Source organism: Sus scrofa, chromosome 16 (assembly GCF_000003025.6).
Source record: "Sus scrofa isolate TJ Tabasco breed Duroc chromosome 16, Sscrofa11.1, whole genome shotgun sequence".
Taxonomy (NCBI): domain Eukaryota; kingdom Metazoa; phylum Chordata; class Mammalia; order Artiodactyla; family Suidae; genus Sus; species Sus scrofa.
Window position 1 is genome coordinate 55,660,944 of NC_010458.4, and position 23,890 is coordinate 55,684,833.

General features: G+C 42.4%; 1 protein-coding gene and 1 long non-coding RNA gene across 11 annotated transcripts in view; one reads left to right on the plus strand and one right to left on the minus strand.

Moving 5' to 3' along the window:
• Nucleotides 1-17,636, plus strand: part of LOC110257231 — a 60,882-nt gene extending 43,246 nt beyond the window's left edge. For 3 of the 10 annotated variants that reach the window (XR_002339554.1, XR_002339561.1, XR_002339560.1), the window contains exon 3: nucleotides 12,721-14,646. This is a non-coding gene — a long non-coding RNA (uncharacterized LOC110257231). Of the gene's footprint in view, nucleotides 1-12,720; nucleotides 14,647-16,531; nucleotides 16,703-17,101 lie in introns of those variants that run through there. The other 7 variants (XR_002339559.1, XR_002339563.1, XR_002339557.1 and 4 more) reach the window with 7 other exon arrangements.
• The window catches only part of TENM2 (teneurin transmembrane protein 2), a 3,459,878-nt gene that overhangs the window by 36,671 nt on the left and 3,399,317 nt on the right, over nucleotides 1-23,890 (minus strand). The window contains 2 exon segments of the mRNA XM_021076712.1: nucleotides 15,850-16,085; nucleotides 17,645-17,820. Coding sequence (XP_020932371.1) covers nucleotides 15,850-16,085; nucleotides 17,645-17,820 — 412 coding nt within the window.

A 23,890-nucleotide genomic window follows, 5' to 3' on the forward strand; every position in this document is an offset into this window, starting at 1 on the left:
GTTTGCTAATAATTTTGTTGAGGATTTTTATATCTGTGTCCATCAGGGATATTGACCTATAATTTTATTTCTTGTGGTGTCCTTGTCTGGTTTTGGTATCAGGGTAATGCTGTTCTTGTTAAATGAGTTTGGAAGCATTCTCTCCTTTTCATTTTTGAGAGAACTTGAGAAGAGTTGGTATCAATTCTTCTTTGAATGATAACTAGAATCATAGGCAAAGCCTTGGGATCCTGGACTTTGGTGGGAGGCTTTTTTTTTTAACTTATGAAACAATTTAGTATTTTATTTGGTATTTTTGACAATCCTGCTATACATAGCAAATAGCTAAAATCTTCCAGGACTTTCTTGCCATCTTTGTTTTTATGGAGTTGGGTTTTAAATACAAGTCCTCCAAGCAAGGAGAATGCCAAAGAATGCCCTTTTCTTTTGAACATGTGATTTTCATTCTTTCTCTTTTTTTTCTACTGTGATATTACTTGATTTAATTTTTCAGATTAGAGCTGGCAGTAGGCATGGTAGATGATTTTTGACTACTGATTCAATATCCTTGCTAGTAACTGGTTTATTCAGATGTTCTATTATTTATGATTCAGTCTTTGTAAGTTGTATATTTCTGGAAATTTATCCACTTCTTCCATGTTGTCCCATTTGTTGGTGTATATTTGTTAATAGTAATCTCTTATGAGCTTTTTATTTCTGTGGTAGTTGTTGTTTCTCAGGTAGACATTTATTGCTATGAACTTTCCTCTTGGAAATGCTTTTTCTGCATCCCTTAAGTTTTGGTATGTTGTTTTTCTTTCTTCATTTGTCAAGTATTTTTTAATTTCTCTTTTGATTTCTTTTACTCATTGATCCATAGCATGTTGTTTAACTCTACATACTTCTGAATTTTCTAGTTTTCTCTTATAATTGATTTCTAGTTTCATACCATTATGATCATAAAAGATGCTTCATATGATCTCAGTCTTATACATTTGTTGAGACTTGTTTGTGGCCTAATATATGATCTGTCCTGGGGAATGCTCAATGTGTACTTGAGGACAATGTATATTCTGTTGTCTTTGGATGGAATGTTCTGTTTATATCTATTAAATTTATCTGGTCTTTATCAGTCATTTAAGGCCAATGTTTCCTTATCGATTTTCTGTCTGGATAATCTATACATTGATATAAGTGGGGTATTAAGTCTCTTACTATTATCGTATTCCTGTCTATTTCTCCCTTTAGGTCTGTTAATATTTGCTTTATATATTTAGTTGCTTCTATGTTGGGGTAAATATTTACCCCTTTGTCATTACGGGTACCTTTCTTCATTAGTAATTTTCACAAAAATCATATAGCAGTGTTAGGTCATTGTGTGCATTATATCTCTAGGACTTAATTATCTTATAACTGGAAGTTTGTACATTTTGATCACCTTCCTCCAATTCTAATTGCCCCACCTCTGCCTGTGGTAACCACAAATCCATTCTCTTTTACTATGAGTTTTGGGATTTTTCATTTGTTTTACAGGTTCCACCTATAAGTGAGCTCATACAATATTGGTGTTTTTCTTTTTGATTTATTTACTTAGCACAGTGCCCTCAAGGTTCATCCATGCTATTGCACATGGCATATTTTTTCATTTTATGGTTGAACAATATTCCATTATTAACTAACACCCCCCCACCTCCCCCCAAAAAACCTTCTTATCCATTCACTGTTAATAGATACTCAGGATATTTCCATATCTTGGCTGTTATAAATAATGCTGCAGCAAACATGGGGAAACAGGTATCTCTTTGACATGGTGTTTTTTTCTCCCCTTCAGAAATATTCCCAGAAGTAGAATTGCTGGATCACACAGTAGTTCTATTTGTAATTTTTTGAGGACCTTCCATACTGTTTTCTATGGTGGCTGTACTAATTTACAACCTTACCAATAGGTGCACCAGAGTTACCTTTTCTCTACATCCTTGCCACATTTGTTATCTCTTGTCCTTTGAAGATGGCTGTTCTAACAGGGTGAGAGGATATCTCATTGTGTTTTTGATTTTCACTTCTCTAGTGATTAGTAATATTGAGCATCTTTTCATGTAACTGTTGGCCGTCTGTATGTCTTCTTTAGAAAAATGTGTATTCAGGTCCTTTGCCCATTTTTTTTTTTTTTTTGGCCATACCTGCGACATGTGAAGTTCCGGGGCTACAGAAATGCCCCAAGCCATTGCACTGACAACACTGGACCTTAACCGAAGTTTAAAAGAAGTTTTTTTTGGAATATCATTGACTTATAAAATTATGTTAGTTTCAGGTGTATAGCAAAGTAAATCAGTTATACATATACATATATCCATTCCTTTTTGGATTAATTTTTGTGTTAACTTTGTTCCTGCACCTTTATCAAACTTGTTGATTAGATCTCACAGTTATTTTTGTACAGTATTTAGGATTTTCTATGTATAAAATAATGTCATTTGCAAATAGAGACAATTTTACTTCTTTTCTGATTCTGATACCTTTTATTTTTCTTGCCTGACTGCTCTGGCTAGACATTTCAATACTATGTTATTTTTCTTGCCTGACTGCTCTGGCTAGACATTTCAATACTATGTTGGATAGGTATGGTGAGAGTGGGTACCCTTGTCTTGATCCTGATCTTAGGGAGAAAAGCTTTCAGTGTTTTACCATTGAGTCTGATTTAGCTATGGATTTGTTTTATATGGCCTTTATCATGTTGAGTTATGTTCTATCTATACTGAATTTGCTAAGAGTTATCATAGATGTTGAATTTTGTCAAATTCTTTTCTGCATATATTGATATGACATATGATTTTTCCTTTATTCTATTAATGTGGTATATCACATTAATTATTTTGTATATTTTGAACCATCCTTGCATCCAGGGATAAATCCTTGGGATCATGGTGAATGGTCCTGCTAATGTGCTTATGAATTTGGTTTGCTAGTATTTTATTGATAATATTTGCATCTATATTCATCAGGGATATCCCTGATTAATTTTCTTTTCTGGTAGTATCCTTCTCTGGTTTTGGTATCAGGGCAATGCTGGCCTTTGTAAAAAATGAGCTTGGAGGAGTGTTGCCTCCTCTTTGATTTAGAATTTAGAATCAGAATTAATTAAAATTTAATTCTACTTAAAAGTAATGTTTGGGAAAATTCACCAGTGAAGCCATCCAGTCCTGGGCTTTTCTTCACTGGGAGATTTTTGATTACTGAGTCTGTCTCTTGCTAGTAATTAATTGGTCTATTCAGATTTTCTCTTTCTTAAGTTGTATGCCTTTAAGAATTTTTCCATTTCTTCTAGGTTGTTCAGTTTGTTGGCATATAGTCATTCAGAGGAACCTCTTATGATCCTTTATGCTTCTCTAGTATATGTTCTAATATATCCTTCTTCATTCATAATTTTTTAAATTTGGGTCCCTTCTATTTTTTCCTTGGTTGGTGTAACTAAGGATTTGTCAATTCGTTTGATCTTTTCAAAGAACCAACTGTGAGGTTGTTTTATATTATATATTGTTTTCTTGTTCTGTATTTATTTCTGCTCGTTGTTATTTCTTTCCTTCTGATAACCTTGGGCTCAGTTTGTTCATGTTTTTCTAGCTCCTTAAAGCATAGGGTTGGGTTGTTTCTTTGGGATCTTTCTTGCTTCTTAGCGTAGGTATTTGTTATTATGAACTTCCCTCTTAGAACTGCTTTTGCTGAGTCCCATCAAGTTTGATATGTTAATTTCCATTTTCATTCATCTCAAGATACCTTTTAATTTTTCTCTTTAGTTTTTGATCCATCGGTTTGTCAGGAGAGCGTTCTAAAATTTCCAGGTATTTGGAAAATTTCCAGTTTTCCTCCTGTTACTGACTTCTAGTTTCATACCACTGGTTAGAGAAGAGGATTGCTATGATTTTAATCCTCTTGAATTTGCTAAGACTTGTTTGGTGGCCCAACATATGGCTTATCTTAGAAAATGTTCCATGTGCACTTGAAGAATGTGTATTCTGGTGTTGTCAGATAGCATATGTTCTCATATGTCTGTTAGGTCTATTTTGTCTGTAGTGTTGTTCAAATCTGTTTCTTTTTTGTTTGTTTTTATTTTTAAAAATTTTTAGAGGTTTTTTTTTCTTCTTGCACTCACGGCATGCAGAAGTTTCGGGGCTGAGGATTGAACCCACACCACAGCAGAGACCCAAGCCACAGCAGTGACAATGCCTGATCCTTTAACACACTGACCACTAGGGAATTCCAAATCTGTTCTTTCTGTGTTGGTTCTGTGTCTGAATGATCTATCATTGAGAATGGGATATTAAATGTCCCAACTATTATTGTATTGCTCTTTATTTCTCCTTTTAGCATTGTTTTTGTTTTGCATATTTAGATGCTTTCGGTGTTGGGTGTATAAATATTTATAATTATTATATCTTCTTAATGGATTGACCTTTTCATCAGTATATAATGACTTTCTTTGTTTCTTTTAACCTTTTTTAGTTTAAAGTCTCTTTTGTTTGATAGACGTATAGCTACCCCTACTTTTTGGGGGATTACTATTTGCTTGAAATATCTTTTTTCCATCCTTTGACTCTCAGTCTATACATATCTTTAAGGCTAAAGTGAGTCTTATATAAGGCAGTATTTTGTTTGATCTTTTTTAAAAATCCATTCAGCCATTCTTTGTCTCTTAATCGGAGGGTTTAATATTTACATTTAACAAAATTATTGATAGGTAAGGACTTACTATTGCTATTTTGTTCATAGTTTTCTGGCTTTCAAAAATAGATGCATTATTCTTTTTTTGTGTTTTGATGTCTTTTGGTACCATTGTCCTTTGACTTCTTCATCATGTTCTTTTGTGTAATTACTGCAGGTTTGTCCCTTGTAGTTACCATGAGGCTTACATAAATTACCTTAAAATTAAAACAATCTATTTTAAACTGATTTAACAACTTAATTTTAATTGCTGAAATTTACACTTTTGCTTCTCATATTTTAGGTACTGATGTTACAGTGTACATATTTTTGTTTTGTTTTTTGCTTTTTGTGGCAGCTCCTGTGGCATATGGAAGTTCCCAGGCTAGGGGTTGAATCGGAGCTGGCCTACAGCACAGCAACTTGGAATCCAAGCCATGTCTGTGACCTACACCACAGCTCACGGCAACCCTGGATCCTTAACCCACTCATCAAGGCTAGGGATTAAACCTGCATCCTCATGGATACTAGTCACATTCATTACCACTGAGCCACAGTGGGAACTCTACAATTTACATATTTTTAATTGATTTTAATAGTTATGGTTAATTTTATTATGTTTGTTTTTTAACTTATAACTAGAGTTGTAAGTGAATTATGCACCACCTTTACCATATTACATAATCTCACTTTGACTATATGTTCACCATAGTGAATTTTCTTCTGTTTTATGATGTTGTTAATTAGTATTCTTTTACGTCCACTCAAAGAACTCCCTTTACCATTTTTGGTAGGGCAGGTTTGATGATGGTGAATGCCTTTGTTTTTTGTTTATTCATAAGCCTTTATCCTTTCTTCATTCCTGAAGGACAGATTTGCTGGGTACAGAATTCTTGGTTTACAGTTTTTTTTTTTTCCTTTCAATATTTTGAATAAATCATCCCATTCTGTCCTGGCCTGAAAAATTTCTGTTTAGAAACCTGCTGATATTCTCATCTGGGTTCCCTTGTAAGTAATGTCTCTCTTTTGTCCTGTTGCTCTTAAGTTTCTTTATCTTTGACTTTTGACAATTTTAATAGCAATGACAATTTTAATAGCAATATGTCTAAGTGTAGCCCCATTTGTGTTCAATCTATTTGGGTTCTTTGGGGCTCCTTGGATATAGATGTCCACTTCTCATTTTTGGTTAGGGAATGTTTCAGCCATTATTGCTTTAAATATACTTTCTGTTCCTTTATCTCTTTCTTTCATAATTCTCATAATGTAAATATTCTTTTTGTGTGTGTGTGTGTGGGGTGGGGTTGTGCCTCATAAGTACAAAGTCTTTCATCACTGTTTTTCAGTTTTTTTCTTTCTTGCTCCTCTGATTGGATAATTTCAACTGTCTTCTAGGTTGCTAATTTTTTCTTCTGTATTGAGTCTGCTTTGTATTGAATTCTTTAGTTGTATTTTTCAGCTCTAGATTTTTTCATGGTTTCTGTTTTTGTTCACCTTCTTGCTGTGTTCATGAATTATTTTCCTAATTTTGTCTGTCTCTTCTTGCAGTTCACTAAAGTTCTTAAGAAGTCGATTTTCACAGTTCACTAAATTTCTTTAAAGGACTATTCTGAATTCTTTGGCTGACAGTTCACAGATCTTCGTTTAAGTAAGGTCAGCTACTGCAGCTCTCTTAATTTCCTTTGGTGGTGTCATATTTCCCTGATTTTTCATGATCCTTCATTTCTTACAGTGGTATTGGTGTTTTTTGAATAAGTTGTCTCTCTTCTAGATTTTACAGGTTTGCTTTGGTAAAAACAATTCATCACCAGTTAGCTTCTGTGGTTTCTGCATGTGTCTGCTAACAATGTCCTTGAACAGGTTGGGCTTACTCTCAGGGTCTATTTTTGAGTGAGACAACTGCCTGAGGACAGGGGTGGGCGATTGTGCTGCTGACTGAGAATAGTTGAATAGGATTGTTGGCTTGGCTCCCTGCCTAAGTGAGGCTATGGGATAGGCTCTACAGTTGCCTGGGCTCTCTGGTCAGGCTTATCAGACCATCAGGACTGGGCTCTTCACTCAGCAGGATGTAGCTTCCCTGTCCTGGTGGGGCAGCAGAATGGGATCCAGGGCTTGCATGGCTTGTTGTTTTGGGACTTGAATGTGGGAAGGGTGTATAATGAATTCCTGCCCAGACAGGGCTGTGTGTTTTGTTCTGCAGATGGGAAAAGCTCTGGGTTGTGCTCTCTGTTCAGATGCCACAGTTGGACAGGCCATGTAACTGTCCACATGCTCTGGGTAGGTTTCTTGGTTGGGTGGGCTGAAGCCTGTAGTCAGCAATGAGTGGGACCACAGATTAGTTTCCCTGCTTGGGTATAGTGGGAGAACTAGCTCCAAGGTTTGTAAAGTTATTTCTGTGTGGTCTTGCTCAAACTGACTCTTATGCCAAGTTCCCTGGCTGAACAGGGCCACTAGCTTTGCCCTGCAGGCTATCAGCTCTACCTGCCCACCTCTCTGCTCCAGCATGCTGTGCTTTATAGTTCCTATGTGTGTTCCCACCAGTCCCCTTGGCCAGTCTGGGTGGGGAGCCAGTAGGCATATGATCTGCTCCCCTGCCTGGGTGGGGTGGGAGGGTCTACTTCAGGCCTCTCCCAAATTTTCTGAATAGAATTTCTGGTGAAGATGGGCTAAGAGCTACACTCAGCAGCAGTGGGGCTGAGAATGAACTTTCCCTGTCTGGGCATATCAGGGGAACCCTCCATACCTGTTCCTTTGCTCTGGGGCAGTCAGCTCTGCCTGCCATATCCTGGTGTGAGTGTTGCTGGGTTACAACTCAGCACCCATACCTTGGAGAGGTACTTGGGAAGACTGGGCACCAGGGCTGGCAAAACTCCATGTTCTGAGACCTTGACTTGCACACTGCTGAGTTCTCTGGTCAGACTGACCTGGTTCTGCAGCTGAGCAAAGCTGCTGGTTGGGATTACCTACTTGGGTGCTCTAGGTAGGAACTGGCTCTGCCAAAATCTGAGTGCTGGTCATTGAAAGCCCCTCTTCCTTTCTCCACTACTGACCCCCAGTGGTTGCGCCCTGCAGATTCCCCTGCAGTCCATGTGCAGCGAGACAGGAGTGGCGGCTCTTACATAGTGACTCACAGTACTGGGGGATATCGGATGTCCCTCATGAGTTCTTTTCCCACTGGTGGTGCCTCGAGGGCCTGGGGGAGAGTCAGTACAGTCGGTGCGTAGCTGCTCTTATCCTGCTGCTGCATCTGTCTTAATCTCTGTAGTACGGGGTGAGGGCGCTTCAGCTTGTCTTCTAGGATGCTCTCAGTGGTACCTTGTTTGTGAATCGTTGTTAGTAGTTGTGCTTATGTGGGCGGAGCAAAGTCAGGAATGACCTGTGTTCCCATCTTGATGACATCACTGAGTTCATTTCTGAAATGTGTAATTTCTGTAAAAATGCCAATGCTTCTAATAATTACATATGATAAAGTCACTGGAAGCAGAGTGAAGGATTTCAGTCCAGCCATAGAAGCTAATCAAATATCTTTAATTCTGAGGGTGCCTTTACTAAAACGGAGGTTCCTCGGCTGTGGGGTTTGAAATCTTGGTGGTTCCAACGGGCGTGCTTGGCTCTTTGTGGGCACCTGCCCCCAACCTTAGAGTGTGCAGGAGCTTTAGTTTAGCCACACTGTTCGCTTATTCCGAATTAAATTACCCATCTAACAATATTTAAATTAACCTTGAGGCTTCCTGGAGAACATAAAAGTTACTTTGAATTATTTTCACTGCCAGGATCAGCACAATTCCCTTCTAGCCAGCTCAGTAGGTATTCAGTGATAGAGAAACCAATTTTTAAATTAATACAATTTTGTGTTTGTAAGGAAGCCATTATTTTTAATTATCGGGCATTTTCCTCAGCCTGGCTTTCCCAGTTAATAAAACTCCGCTATTTAGCATGGTTTTTATTTTTGCAGAGGGCAGACTTGGGGAAGCAGTTGCCCCTGTGGAATCTCCCTCCAGAATGTTTTGATCTCACCGAGCACACGTTTGTCACAAGGAGGCTCGTAAAAAACCCGGGGAAAAGGCAACGCTGTCATCAGAATGGCCCTGCTGGGCCAATAACCAGTGACTCTAACTTTGCTTGAGGGGCCATGTTGGGAGCTGGTGAACTGAGAAACTCAGAGGAGGAAATTAACACTGGGTTGGATCCCCTCCAAGAAAATGGCATTGCAGCGCAGCAGGAGAGATTTCAGTTAGACTTACAGCAGAACCCCTTGCCCATCCCACTTCGAGTTTGGGAAACCCAGAAAAGAGTAGTGAGGGAGGGGAAGAGATTATCTATGTCTGGCAATGTTGGAAAGCAGAACCCCCCCGCCTTGGAGAGTGGAATTTATTCCCTCACCCAGAGGAGAAGCGTGGCCTAGATGACATCTTCATTTCCTTTCTGGGTCAGCACTCGGGGATTTAAAAGCTGCTCTCCCCAGCGCCCATCCAACAAGACTCCATGCTACGTTGGGATCAGTGTTGGAGCAGACAGAACAACTTGCTATAAATTTAATATTAGCTTAAATAATGCATAATTAGGAGGGTAAGCCTCTGCAAACACATTAAATAATGTATTCCCCAAGCAAACATTATTTTTGGATGACTTGCTGTTGTGGATGGCAGGAGGTGGAAAGGTAGACTCTGAGTTGCAGTTTTGACACTGATTAGCTTTGTTATTACAAAGCAGAACCAGCACTGGTCATGCCTCGGTCTTCTTATCTGGAATGGCCTGTGAGCTCTGGCAGGTAGAGACCTCACTTGTTTTTCTTAGTATCTCTAATACTTGTGAGGTGCTTGGTGCTCAACCAACAGTTATGAACAAAGATGTTGAATTAGACTAAGGATAAGCATGCTGGCAGCTCTGATGATCTAAGGCCATAACATGAAAAAGGAGATGAGGAAACATGAGCAGGACCTTTGTGACCTTCAAATATCTGAAAGGCTTTTTTTTTTTTTTGGCTGTACGCACGGCATGCAGTAGTTCCTGGGCCAGGGATCAAACGTGAGCCACAGCAGTGACAACATCGAGTGCTTAACTGCTAGGCAACCGGGAAATTCCCAGCTTCCTTCATTCTAAAATGCAATTAGGGTCATTCTAGGAGAACCCTCCAGATGTGGAATTAATAGATATTGCAGGGAGTGGATTTTCATGATGTCAATTTAAAATCACATTCATTCAACCAGCATTAACTGAGCATCTACCATGTGCTTGTTCATATGAACAATACTTTTTGTCTTTTTGCCTTTTCTAGGGCCACAGCTGAGGCATATGGAGGTTCCCAGGATAGGGGTCTAATCGGAGCTGTAGCCGCCAGCCTACACCACCGCTCGTGGCAACGCCGGATGCTTAACCCACTGAGCAAGGCAACCTCATGGTTCCTAGTTGGATTCGTCAACCACTGAGCCACAACAGGAACTCCAATGTTAGCAATACTTAAAATGGAGCAGAGCAGGAGTTCCCTGGTGGCTTGGTGGGTTAAGCAGCCGGTATTATCACTGCTATGCTGTGGATTCGATCCCTGGCCCAGGAACTTCTGCATGTCATGGGCATAGCCCCCGCTCCCCCCCCAACACAAAAAATAGAGCAGGCCAGTTAGGGCTTCTGCTTTCAAGACCTTACAGGTCAGAGGAGGATAAAGATGTGTGAACAAACAATGAAAAACATCAATGTGATCATGTGATCAGGAAGCAGAACTGGGCCACCAGGACAGTTTCCTAGAGGAAGTGCTATCTCTGTGGGGCCCAAAGTATGAGTGAGACTTCACAGGTGAGGGCGGAGACGAGGCAGGGAGAGCATTCCAGGTGGCGTGGTCAGCAAAAGCCCTGCCCAGGCAGAGACCTGTGCTTCTGTGCTGTGGGGTATTCTGGTGGAGGCAGGTGGTCCATGGGTAGGGATGTGGCAGAGAGGAGAGGTGTCTGATGAGGAGGCTCAGCCCAGACAACCTGAACGGGCTTGTCATCCTTCAACCTGAACTTCCGGAAGTCAAGCACGTCACATGTCTCCTAACCTCTGGAAGAAAGGAAGTCAGTCTAGCCTGCAGGTGAATGCCCCTTTGTAGTCCACACTAGGTGCATCTGGAGAGGACCTATATATTTCTAAGATCCTTACCAACACCAAGGCGGCCCCAGTCCCTTGACCTTACCACTCCTCAGCTAGTGGGCTCCAGCCACAAAGGCTAGCCTTCTGCTCAAATCCTGGCAATGGTCTCGTCTGGCTCAGGACCTTTGCACATGCTGCTACCCTAAGACAGAAGGCTTTCCTCCCGTTCCATTTCTGGAAAATTCCTCTTCATTCAGTCCTCAGCCCAAATGTCATTTTTCTTAGAGTGGGCTTATCCTGAATCAGACATTCCTTGGGACCTCAACCATGGTTTTTTTCCTTCCTAGCTCCATCACCATTTCTTTATATTTGCAGTTTATTGGAGTATTACCTGTTTTCCCTCTTGCTGCAGCATAAGCTCCATGAGGGTCTTTCCACGTTCCCATCCCACCAGGCAGAAGAGCAAGTCATCCAAAAGCAATGTTTGGGGCGGGGGATGCACTGTGGAATATAGTTCCAGAGGCAGACCCTTCCACTGAGCTGCCATTTAAGCTAATACTCATTTTTAGCAAGGTCTGTCTACACAAGCACTGATCACAGTTGTCTTGTCTGTTTGCTGATATACTCTCAGTGCCTACTACAGTGCCAGGAACTTAATAGGTGTTTCAAAAATAAAATATTCATTGGTGCAGAATGAATGCACTGTGGGGGTGGGAGGGCTGCTACGATTCAGGCTTCTGTGATGAGCACATATGTTAACAGACCTGCCTGAGTTGGCTCCACGCAGAATTGATTTCACGTGCGTATGTTCCCAGGCACACAGGCGCGTCTGCCTCCCACTTTGTTCCTGTGTCACTGTCATTTGCCAAAAAGTAAAAGTAATGCAAGCCAACGTGTAATTGCAATGTCATATTAATTATACGGAAACCAAAACAAAATTACGAACTCCCACTTCTTCTTGGAATTCTAATAACACTAATACCAATATCATGATGGAAGATTACCTTGGAGGCAATTCTTTTGTTCTGCTACCTACACCTGTAGATGTTTCTTGCTTTTGCAATCTCTATGTAAATCATAATCAGGAGGCGATCTCCCAGAGGGTGGTTATATGTCTTCTTTATCAGAGGGAATTGTGCACTAAACCCATTTTAGGAAAGAGCCGAAGTTTTAAATCATAGCAGGAGGAGTTGGTTTCAGTTCTTTCAAGTCTAGAACAAAGCCTTGCTGGAGGGGAGGGGGCGTTAATGCACCAGCAGGTCTCGGGGCCAGAAGTTTGCTTTATGATTAGGCTTGGGAGGACGGAGGATGACAAGTGTGTGTGTGTGTGTTTTAACCATCTCTTCCTTCTTTGGGTGGAACACCCCTTTTCTCTGAGATTTCCCCTTCTAGGAGGTTTTACTGAGATGTCCATCACAAGATACGTGTGTCCACATGCGGCTCAGCCAGTCACAGAGCCACCACCTCCCTGACCAGTGACCGGCCCGGGGATGGGAATGCCATGCCAACTGTGCCAGGCCATTCAGAGTTCTTCCAAGGATTTGAGTTTTTAATTCTGTAAGAGGTTCCTCCTTCTTGCCCCTGGGTTCCCTAAGCTGACCTGGTATCAGCCTGGAGTCTTCCTTGCTTGCTTATATATTTTCTTTCGTTTTTAGGGCCACACCTGCAGCATATGGAAATTCCCAGGCTAGGGGGTCCAACTGGAGCTGCAGCTGCCGGCCACAGCCACAGCAACACCAGGTTCGAGCCATGTCTGCGACCTACACTGCAGCTTGTGGCAACGCCGGATCCTTAACCCACTGAACAAGATCAGGGATCGAACCTGCATCCTCACGGACACCATGGGGATGGAGCTGTTGGGGAAGGTAGAGAGGGAAGGTGGAGGGTCACATGTGACGTGCGCTATCACTGAGGCTAGGAGCACAAGCGGGGCGGGGTGCGTCACTGTATCAGTCAGTTTCTAGCTTCTCTCCGTCACAGAGTCCAGCAGGCCAGCCCGGCAAGCCTCGGCTTCCCAGTCCCTATGATCACAGAAAGGGCCTCTTAAAAGGTGAGCATGACACAGCAACCCCGTAAGTTGCCAAATCCTCTTAATTGTGTGTAAGTAGCTCTCAGATCTCCCTCTGTCTTCTCTGCTGGTGACTGCGTTTTTTTGTGTGTGGCTTACCCTTCTCCTCCGGTCCTGTCCCCTTCTGATCTATCTTCCTGGACACCCGAGGAAGCCTGAGCGGTCTTTCTAACGCGACAAATCCCAACACAGGGCTCTCTGCACATCAAACCCTGGAACAGCCCCCCATTGTCCTCAGGATAAATGCAGGTCTGCAAACGATTCCCTTCCTCCTGCTGCCCCTGACCAAGTGGCTCTTTCTTGCAGTATAACGCGCCCTCGCCTCCAGCAACATTGAGTGAGTTTTCTGAAAAACCATCCCCTGTTTTGTTTTTTTTGGGGGGTGGGGGGGGGCTCCGTGGCTTTTCCCAGGTGTCACACTCTGTCTGACTGCCCCTTGCTGACCGCTTTGCCTGCCTAATTCCGACTGCCCCGTAGACGTGAGTCTACCTCTTCTGTGAAGCAACCCTTGGCCCCAACTGGGATGGCAGAGGCCCTGCTATGTGGTCACCCAATCTTTCATGTTCATTGGCTTCTGAGGCGCCCAGAGAGCCAACGTCTCCTGGGCTTCCCTGCAGGTAAGTTGAAGTCCCCCCACCGTGGGCTCGCCAGGAGGGATGGCGGAGCCCTGCTGTGTCTAGGTGGGCTCATGAAGGCCCTCATTCCTGGGTTTATTTGTTCACACTTGTTAACCGATCCCAGCCCACCCTCTTCGGACTGATGGAGTGACGCCCCCCTCCCCCCTTGTGCTCCGGGCCTCCGTGACAGTGCTCGTCACACGTGACCCTCCACCTTCCCCTGATGGCTCCCTGGCAATTTCCAGGAGTTGCTTTTATTTCATTCACTAAACAATTTATGAATTGAATTAAAATAAATGAGATGCAAATAAATTCCAGGCTTTCTCCCTCATTTTCAAATTACATTTTCAGTCCACTCAACCTGTTATAATCTCATAGTGATTTTCATTTAAGAGAGCTAAATGGATATGTGATTATTGTTACAGGAACTAACACCAGACAATTAAATGTTGAGGTGTTGATAGATAAAGCTGTGTTTCGATTTGCATAAACACGATGCCAGCAAATCTAACCCTGGCAGAAATTCAGTTTTAAGACTTGGGCACCTACCGTCTGCTAATTACTGCAAGTAGCATTAGGACAATTTTTAATATTTCAGCGTTGGGATTATAGCCATTTTATGTTAGGGTCACATTTATCTTTATTTTGGAAACTTAGTCAAAAATGCATAACTGATTTATTGGAGAAAAGGCACGGCTACTACTTATAATCAACTTCTACAGTGCAGTGTATCAAAAATCAATTATACAGCCCCGAAAATCCAGTCATTAAGGATTTAGCTGCTAATCTCATTTCATTTTTGTCTTCAGGAAGATACTGCGGCTTGCAACTTTGCAGATACCAGCAGAGGACGAAAAACATGGGAGACTGCTGATAACCTAATGTGGAGACTTAAACTCCAACGAGACAAAAGCAGAATCTTAATATGGAGTGGCCCAGCGCTGCAGGGAGGTCACCTGGGCTGGTTGGATTTCGATCCAATAATACGGCACAAGTAATGACCCAAGTTTTGTGTACGGTGAGCCTCTTAATCTCAGGAATTCCAAAGCCCCATTTGTTTGATGGTGCCGTACTGCATTATTTACTGTCTTCCTAGTGAGTATCTCCGTCTGCAATTATTTATTGACTTTTGTTTTCTTTTTTAAGGCTGTGCCTGTGGTATATGGAAGTGGCCAGGCTAGGGGTCAAACAGGAGCTGCAGCTGCTGGCCTACACGACAGCTATGGCAACACTGGCTCTGAGCCACATCTGTAAACCATGCCACCGTCTGTGGCAATGCTGGATCCTTAACCCCCTGAGCGAGGCCCAGGGTCGAACCTGCATCCTCAAGGACGTGATGTCAGGTTCTTAACCTGCTGAGCCACAATGGGAACTCCTAGTAGATGACTTATCTGCTGCTCCTATTGTTCCTTGTCCTCCCACCGGAGGGCAGGGATTTCGTGAGGTGTGCCACGTTGCTGCGGTGCGTAACGCAACGCCTGGCTCCTGGTTCAGTAAGTAGGGGCTGACTCTGATGAGGACCAAGAGCCCTGGGATTCTCCCCTGGGGCAAGAGTTAGTGTGATGGGAGGACCTGTCCCTCTCATACTGCCGCTTCACTGCACACAGCAGGACCCGATTATCTGGATGACTGTCGGTCTCATCTGGGAGCTGGTTAAGAATCCCGGCCCGTGAGCCAGACAGAAAGACGAACTGGGGCTGAGTCCTGGCTTTGCCATTTTCTGGGCATTGTGCCCTTGAGCAGGTTATTTAGCTTCCAAGAGCCTGTGTTCCCTCATCTGAAAAGTGGAGATAATAATACCCAGCCCCACCCGGCTGTTGAAGGTAAGGGAATACAAGTAAACCATTTAACATAGGGCTTGCATCGTACGAGTCCTCAGTAACTGTGATATCCTGACTTTAAAAATATAACTTGTAAGTTACGCGGTCTGGGGAAGCTAGGGTTGGTTAGAACTTCCTGCTTGGGTCTGTCTGTTACTTCCTCTCAGGCTGGGTGAGAACTCCACCTGTGTTTTCCCTTCAAGCCCTAAAATGTTCCTCTCTCTTCCCTTTAACCCATCGGATTATCCTGAGTTTATGTAAAGAGCACACTGTAAAACTTCCATGCTTCCCGGATTGAGCAAATCACCCCGCACAGAGTGTGCCCAGGCACCAATTCGTGTGTTGAGTCAGCCGAACAGGGAACATGGAGGGAGAGGATGGTGAAAACAAGTCACAGCGACCTGCAGTTAGAGCCGAAGTTAGATCGCCCCCGTTTCCAGGCCTAGGAAACGGAGACCACTTGCCCAGAGGGCTTCGGCTCAGGTGTCTCTTTCAGGGAAGGAAGGCGCAGTAGAAGCTCGGGAACTGGGAGGTGTCCTTAGCACTGGTGGAAAGTGTGTGCCCTCCACCACTCTGTGGTGACAAGCTGGGTGGAACTACTTACCCGGAGCTTCCTGCCAAAGATAGTGACTTTGCCTTTGATCTGTTCCTTTCTGAGGCGCCACTCAATGGAGTTGAGGCCATTCTCCATGGGCAGGGAGATGTTGCAGCGCCCAATGGTGGGGGTGATGGTGCCAGCCAGGACGTGGGGCTCGCTGTGGAAGCTGACCCCCATCCCATTGGCATACATCACCCGCAGGGTACCGTTATTGCAGAGCTGGTAGCTGTTCCGCACTTGATCTGGAGAAATGGAAGTGGGGGTGGGGAGAGGAAAATAAATTATCCACTCTGTTAGTCAGGAGAGAACAGAACCTCTATTTTTATAGGTTTCCATGGTACTTTGCAGCTGTCAGTCTAAGGCTGCCTTCAATTAGCACATGTACAATGTTAAGGTGAGTAGCAGAGATGCTACTGATCCGTGGAAAGAAAAACATTATTAATATGTGGCACTCCAGAAATAATTATGCTGTGATATTTTTCTTTTACTCACTGAAGACTATTCATAGTACATTTAAACATTTAAAGATGTCTAGTGCCTACACAATTTGTGTCAATCAAACCCCTGATCTTTAAGATATATGTTTTAGCTGAAACTGGAAAAAAAAAAAAAAGAGAACTACTTAAAAATGTTTTTCCTTTGCCTACTCTCTAACCTGAGGTTGATGGTCTACCCCATCTGACCCCAGGGCCGATCCACTGCAAATCAAGCCCAGGATTCTTCAAGAAAATCAAGAGAAAAAGCAACCTTTCTGCCCCTCATGCGTTTGCAGCTGACTCCACCGCTGATGCCACCTCCACTCAAGAGAAATCTGAAGAGACTCCACTAGTACGAGGTAGACGGAGCCAGTGGGTGCTGATAACATGTGTTAATCTTCCCAGATGGAATCTACACTGGTCAGTCAGACTTCTGACCTTTTCCTTTATCAAAAAGTTCCAGGAAGGAAATGTGAGTCAGCGACTCCTTTTCTAGATCTATGGTTCCTGATTATTTGGGCAGAGGAGTCCAGCTGGGCTGGCCTCTGAGATGCTGGCTTTTGGAGTTGCAAGCAAGTGTGCACCTGTCACTCCCACAACTGCAGCCATCATGCAGAAAACCCACATCATTAAAATCTACATCAGGCAGAGCAGAAACAGAGTCACGGAAATGGGCTATGTCACAGGATCACAGTCCAGAAATGTCACCCTTTATCTCCCCAGAGGACACTTTTTTTCCTCGGACAATAGGCTAGCCCACTGACACGGCATCTTCTTTACAGGAAAACGTCACCTGCACAATTCCTCTTCTTGCTTGTCCTGGACTGTCATGTCAAACAGCAACAGTAACCATGGGGTAGTCAGAAGCCTTTGAGAACCTAGTCTGGGCATGAGTTTGCTAAGGTCTCTGTGATTATAGGACAACCACCTCATCACACGGATGCTTGGAAGAGAGATGCAGAATGGGACTAAAGAACCACCTCCCTAACAAAACCAAGGTGAGTTCAAGAGAGTAAAACAGCCTTGGAGAAGGTAACCAGTTGTGCTGGTTTGGCAGGGAGTGCTGGTGATGGAGAGGTGGAGGCAGAGGGTGAGGTGGGGGTGTGTGTGAAAACTGACATTTTCAGGTAAATGTGTATACTTCCAAATAACTTGACATTTGGTTTGGTATAGATGACATTCTCCTGCATCTGGTTTTCTCTAAGACTGACCTCTTGTAGAGTTAGTTTGTAGTGGACTAAAACAGCAAGATGAGGGCTGCAAGGTCTCTGGAGGTCCTGCTAGGCTTGGTAGCTCACACCTCTGGGCTTGGCTGAGGGGCTTACCTTGTACCACTGTGTAGGAGGCTTCCACCGAAGACAGGTTGGTGATGACTGTGACATCATCATCACGGTTGGAGTTCTCAATGTCAATGGTGATGGATTTCTCCATTTCCCGGTGCAGACTGGTCACCACCCCTGTGGGGCGTGTCACATTGGTTAGGCGGCCCTCGTGGTCATAGCTGGAGAACAGAAACACTGGTTAGAAGCACAGTTGCCAGGACTGAAGGCTTTCCCAGCCACACAAGGGGCAGACTCATGGAACCAGGAAAAATACTGGACTGGGGGATGGCCAAGTGGTGGAGCACTGAGGTATCTTGTCACAATCATCAGCCCTCCAACCCTCCCTGGGTGCTTTTTCACCACCCACTGCTATACCTGAAAACATACTCAGTGAAAACATTTCACCTCAGGCAGGGTGTACTTTGCAAGGTAGTGAGAACAGCTTTATGTTTTTTTATCCTATGTGTTTCACAAAGCCACCAAATTCACCTTCCTAAAAATGATCAGGTTCCTTATATCATTTCTCTGCTGAACAAACCATCCCCCTTGGTTGATCAATCAAATCACATCAACACCTGCCATGTGAGACCACCCGTGGTCTTCCACACTCACACAGCTGCATCCGGCTTGTCCTCTGGACCCTCAGCCTGGACCAAATGCCCCCTACATGCCATGGGTCAAGCACAGGCGGCCTGGTTGCCTATAACCATTTCTCTGGTCTGGCAGACGCAAGCTGACCATGACTCAAGAGCCTCATGCAGTTTTTCCAGTGACTCATGTGACCTCCATGGTCTACAACACCCAAGTCTAGGTACCCTGGTGAGCAAGCTCTGTGGCCAGAAATTTGCCTGAAAGTAGGCCCTCCCTCCTTCTTTCTATATGTGTCATCTTTACACTTTTCTCAAAGAGGAGTTTTCTTTTTTCTATCCATTTTAGCAAAAGGCCTTGCTGTTCCTCTAAGTAAAGCAGTTCCCTACCCTGGAAGATGCCTTCTATTCAGAAAGCCTGGACCCCCTTACACTCAAGGAAAAAGAAACAGATTTTTCTCAAAGTCAGAATGTAGAATAAGCTCTCTCAGATGAGACTTGGGCCCTCCAAGGCAAAGGGACTCCCTTATGTGTTCTTATCTATTAAATAAACTGCCTCTTAAGTAGGGCTATAAATATGTTACGTCTAAATAACAAACTAGAATAACCTAGATATTCACTGATCAGGGATTCATGAAATAACTGATGATTTTTTCCATAGAGTAGAAATATATGAAGCCATCCAAATTGATGACATGGATTTCTCATTATTGACATGAAAAAATTTCTACATTTTAGAATGTAGCAAAATACATTCCCCTGATAGTATACTTAGGGTCAAAAAATGGGTGTAAGTAGAAGAAATTCTCTGAAAACATAGGCACCTGACATTAAGGGTGGTTTTTCTTCATGTTTTTGTATGCTTCCGTATTTTAGGAATGATTTGTAACCAGTATGCCTTACTTTCCTATTTTATAACCAGAAACAAAAGGTATTTAAAAAGGAGACTAAATCCAAAAATTAGAAGGAAAGAAATAAAAAACAACAGCAAAGATTCAAGGCATTCAATAGCTGGTTCTTTGAAAAGATAAAATTGAAAAACCTTTAGCTAGACTTACAAAATCTGTAATAATAGAGAAGAAATCACAACTGGTAACTGGTACTACAGAAATATAAAAGAGGTTACTATGACTGCTTATACTCCAACAAATGGACAACCTAGACGAAGTGGGTACATTTCTAGAAACATAAAGCTTCACAGGACTGACTAATGAATAAGCTGATTCAATCTCCTTACTATTAATAGAAAACCTCCCACCAAACAAAGGTCCAGGATTACTCAGGTTCACAGGTAAATTCTACTAAACATTAAAAGATGTATTAATACCAGTACTTCTCAAACTCCCCCCAAAAATAGAGGAAAGAACACCCTGCAGTCATTTTACAAGACAAGCATAACTCTGATACCAGACAAGGACACCACACGAAAATTACAAGCCAATATCTCTAAACAAACATAAATGCAAGAATCCTCAACAAAGTATTAGCAAACTAAATTCTGCAGTTCATTAAAAGGCTCATATACCATGGTCAAGTGGGATTTATTCCAGGGAATGCAAGAATGGTTCGCATCTGCACATCAATGTGAAACACCACATTAACACTCGACAATATTCACTGCCCATTTGTGAGAAAAACCCTCAACAAAGTAGGTAAAGAAGGAACATATCATAACATATGAAGGCCATATATGACAAGCCCACACCTAATATCACGTGCAGTGGTGAAAAGCTGAACGTTTTCCTCCAAGATCTAGAACAAGACAAAGGATGCCATTTTATTCAATATAGTATGGGAAGTCTTGTCCAGAACAATGAGGTTAGGAAAAAAAAGACATCATATTATATGTAGAAAACCCTAAAACATCACCAAAAAGCTGTCAGAACTAGTAAAATCAGTACAGTTACAAAATCAATATACAAAACCTGCTGTGTCTCTATACACTAATAACTACCAGAAAGAAAACTGTAAAAAGATATTCACAATTGCATCAAAAAGAATGAAATACCTGTACACTGAAAACTGTGAGATATTACTGGAAAAAAAGACGACAAAAAAGATATTACATACTCATGAACTGGAAGAATTAATATTAAAAATTTTTTTTCTCTTCACAGCTGCACCTGTGGCATATGGAAGTTCCTGGGCTAGGCGTTGAATTGAAGCTGCAGCTGCAGGCCTACATCACAGCCACAGCTACAGAGGATCCGTGTGCCATCTAGGCCACAGCTTGTGGCAACACTGTATCCTTAACTCACTGAGTGAGGTCAGGGATTGAATCCGCATCCTCACACACCTTTGGGTCCTTAACCCACTAAGCTACAACAGGAATTCCGGAAGAATTAATATCGATTAAATGTCCATACTATCTAAAGCAATCTATAGGTTCAATGCAATCCTGGTGAAAATTTCAGTGGCATTCTTCACAGAAGTAGAACAAATACTCCTAAAATTTGTATGGAACCACAGATACCCAAACAGCCAAAGTAATCAGCTGAAGCAATCTTGACAAAGAACTGGAGGCATCACACTTCCTAATTTCCAACAGTGTGGCCCTGGATACAGGGACCAGTGGAGCAGAATCGAGAACTCAGAAAGAGACTTGCACACATACTGTCAGTTTATGACAAAGGGGCCAGGAGTACACAATGGGGGAAAGAACAGTCTCCTCAATAAGTGGTGTTGGGAAAACCGGACCGCCACATGCAGAAGAATGAAACACTTTTATACCAGTCACAAAGTTAAATGTATTAAAAACTTGACCGAAACTACAAAATTCCGTGACATTTGTCTTGGTGATTCTATCTATCTATCTATCTATCTACCTACCTACCTACCTACCTACCTACCTACCTACCTATCTACCTATGCAGTGCATTTGACACAAAAGCAAAGGCAATAAAAAGCACAAACCAACAACTGGGATGACATCAAACTAAAAAGCTTTTGCACAGCTACGGAAACCATCCACAAAATAAGGCAATCTACTAAATGGAAGAAAATATTTGTAAATCATATTCTGAGGCAGGACAAAGAGCCAGGCTACATTAAGAACTCATACAATGCAATAGTAAATCACGCAGTTTGATTAAAAAATGAGCAGAGGATCTGTATAGACATTTTCCCAAAGAAGATAGACAGATGGCCAACAGGTACATGAAAATATGCCCAACATTACTTTCTTTAAAAAATTTTTTTAAGGGCTGCATGTGTGGCATATGTAAGTTCCTGGGCTAGGGGTTAAATCAGAGCTGCAGCTACCAGCCCACACCCCAGCCACAGCAATGCCGGATCCAAGCTGCCTCTGTGACCTACACCACAGCTCATAGCAATGCCGGATACTAAACCCACTGAGCGAGGCCAGGGATCGAACCCGTATCCTCATGGTTACTAGTTGGGTTTGTTACTGCTGAGCCACAACAGGAACTTCAACATTACTAATCATCAAGGAGATGCAAATCAAAACCATATTAAGATAGTGCCTTACACTTGTTAGAATGGCTTTTATTTAAAAAAAAAAAAGCCCTAACAGTGTTGGCAGGGATGTGGAGAAAAGGGAACCTTTGTAGACTGTTATGGAGAATGTGAATCCATGCATCCAGTAGAGAAAACAGTACAGAGGTACCTTAAAAAATGAAAAACAACGGTCATATGAGCCAGCATTTCTGCTTCTGGGTATTTATCTAAAGCAAATGAAAACCGTCATTTGCAGCAACATGCATGGAACTAGAGACTCTCATACTAAGTGAAGTCAGTCAGAAAGAGAAAGACACATATCAAACGTATCACTTATATCTGGAATCTAATACATGGCACAAATGAACCTATCTACAGAAAGGAAGCAAACTCGTGGACACGGAGAACAGACTTGTGGTTGCGAGGGGGAGGGGAGGGAGTGGGATATGTGGGGTTCGAGATGCAAACTATTGCATTTGGAGTGGATAAGCAAAGAGACTCTGCCATATACGACAGGGAACTGTATCTAGTCACTTGTGATGGAACATGATGGAGGATAATGCGACAAAAATATATATATATATATATGTATGTATGTGACTGGGTCACTTTGCTGTACAGCAGACATTGACAGAACATTGTAAATCAACTCTAATAATAAAAGAAAACACTTACTTGAAGATATATGCACCTATATATGTTCATTGTAGTATTATTTACAGCAGCCAAGATACACACCAATGTGTTTCATCAACAAATAAATGGACAAAAATGGTGCATATATATTTAAAGGGATATTATTCAGCCATACAAAGCATGAAATCTTGCCATCTGTGACAACATCAATGGATTTTGAGGGCACTAAGAGAAGTGAAGTCAGTCAGACAGAGAAAGACAAATACCCTCTAATCTCACCTTTATGTGGATCTCATCAACAAAAAAATTCCCCAAACACACACAAGAAAACCAAGCTCATAGATACAGAGAATTGACTGGTGGTTGCCAAAGGTGAGGGGTGGGTGGAGAGGTTCAAGGTCAATGGTACAGACTTTCCATTGTAACACAAATCAGTCACGGGATGTAACGTTCGGCATGATAACTGTAGTTAATACGGTATTACATGTTTGAAAGTTGCTAAGAGAGTAGAACCTGAAAGTTGTCATAAAATTTTTGGTACCTATATGGTGCCAGATGGTAACTAGACTTAATGGGGCAATCATTTCACACCTTATGTAAACACCAAATCATGTGGCACCTCTGAGATGAAGATAATGTTATATGTTAATTTACCCTCCATAACTAAGACAACACCTCTAGGTGTTTTGATATGGGGTGCTTAGTGGACAACTCAGACAGTGCCCCCAACTCTCGCTGCCAAGGAGGGACTCTGTGAGGAGTTTATTCTCTGGGACCCGGGCAGTGCGTTGATTCCAACCCCCCTGAACTGCCTGGACACCTACCATGCATAAGTGGCCGTGCTTCCTTAATAAGAGAAATAGCAGCAACTGGAGATTCCACTTTCAGGGGACAGAGGACTGGTGTGGAGACCTGAATCTTAGGGTCCACAGGGGAAAAAAAGCAGATTTTCTTTAACCTTGAAAGAAGATTCAGCTTTGGATACCCACAGAGTATCTTCAGATTCAAGCCTCTTTGCAAATTAGTCTGCACATACTTGCAAGGAGCTATGCGTTCTAGTAACCGGACCTCAAGGCCACCCAGGAGAACCAGTCCTGCTTTGTCTCGAGTTGGGCTAGAAGCTGCCTTTGACTTATTCATTCAACAAGGAGTCACTGAGTTCTTATTATGTGCCAGGCACTGTTCAAGGTGCAGGGGACACAGCTGGGAACAAAATGGATGAAAACCCTTGACCTCATGATGGGCACAAGCTAGATGGAGAGGCCAGAACATACTGAGATTTAAAAGTCTAGTAGGTCTGATGGTGCTAAGCTGTGAGGATTAAGAGATTGTTTTCTGCCAGCCTCAAGGCCCCTGTGCGGTTTCATTCATTGCTTTGCTAACTCCTTTCTCCAAAGTTTTCTCTAAGGCTATGCAGTCTCACCAGGAAGTGGAGTTGGGGTCTGATTTTTATTTTTTATTTTTTTCTATTTTTTTATTATACTTGATTTACAATGTTCTGTCTGTTTCTGCTTTTTGAATGACCACTTTGCTGAACGCTATGTAAAAAACACCGCAAAACAAAACAGTT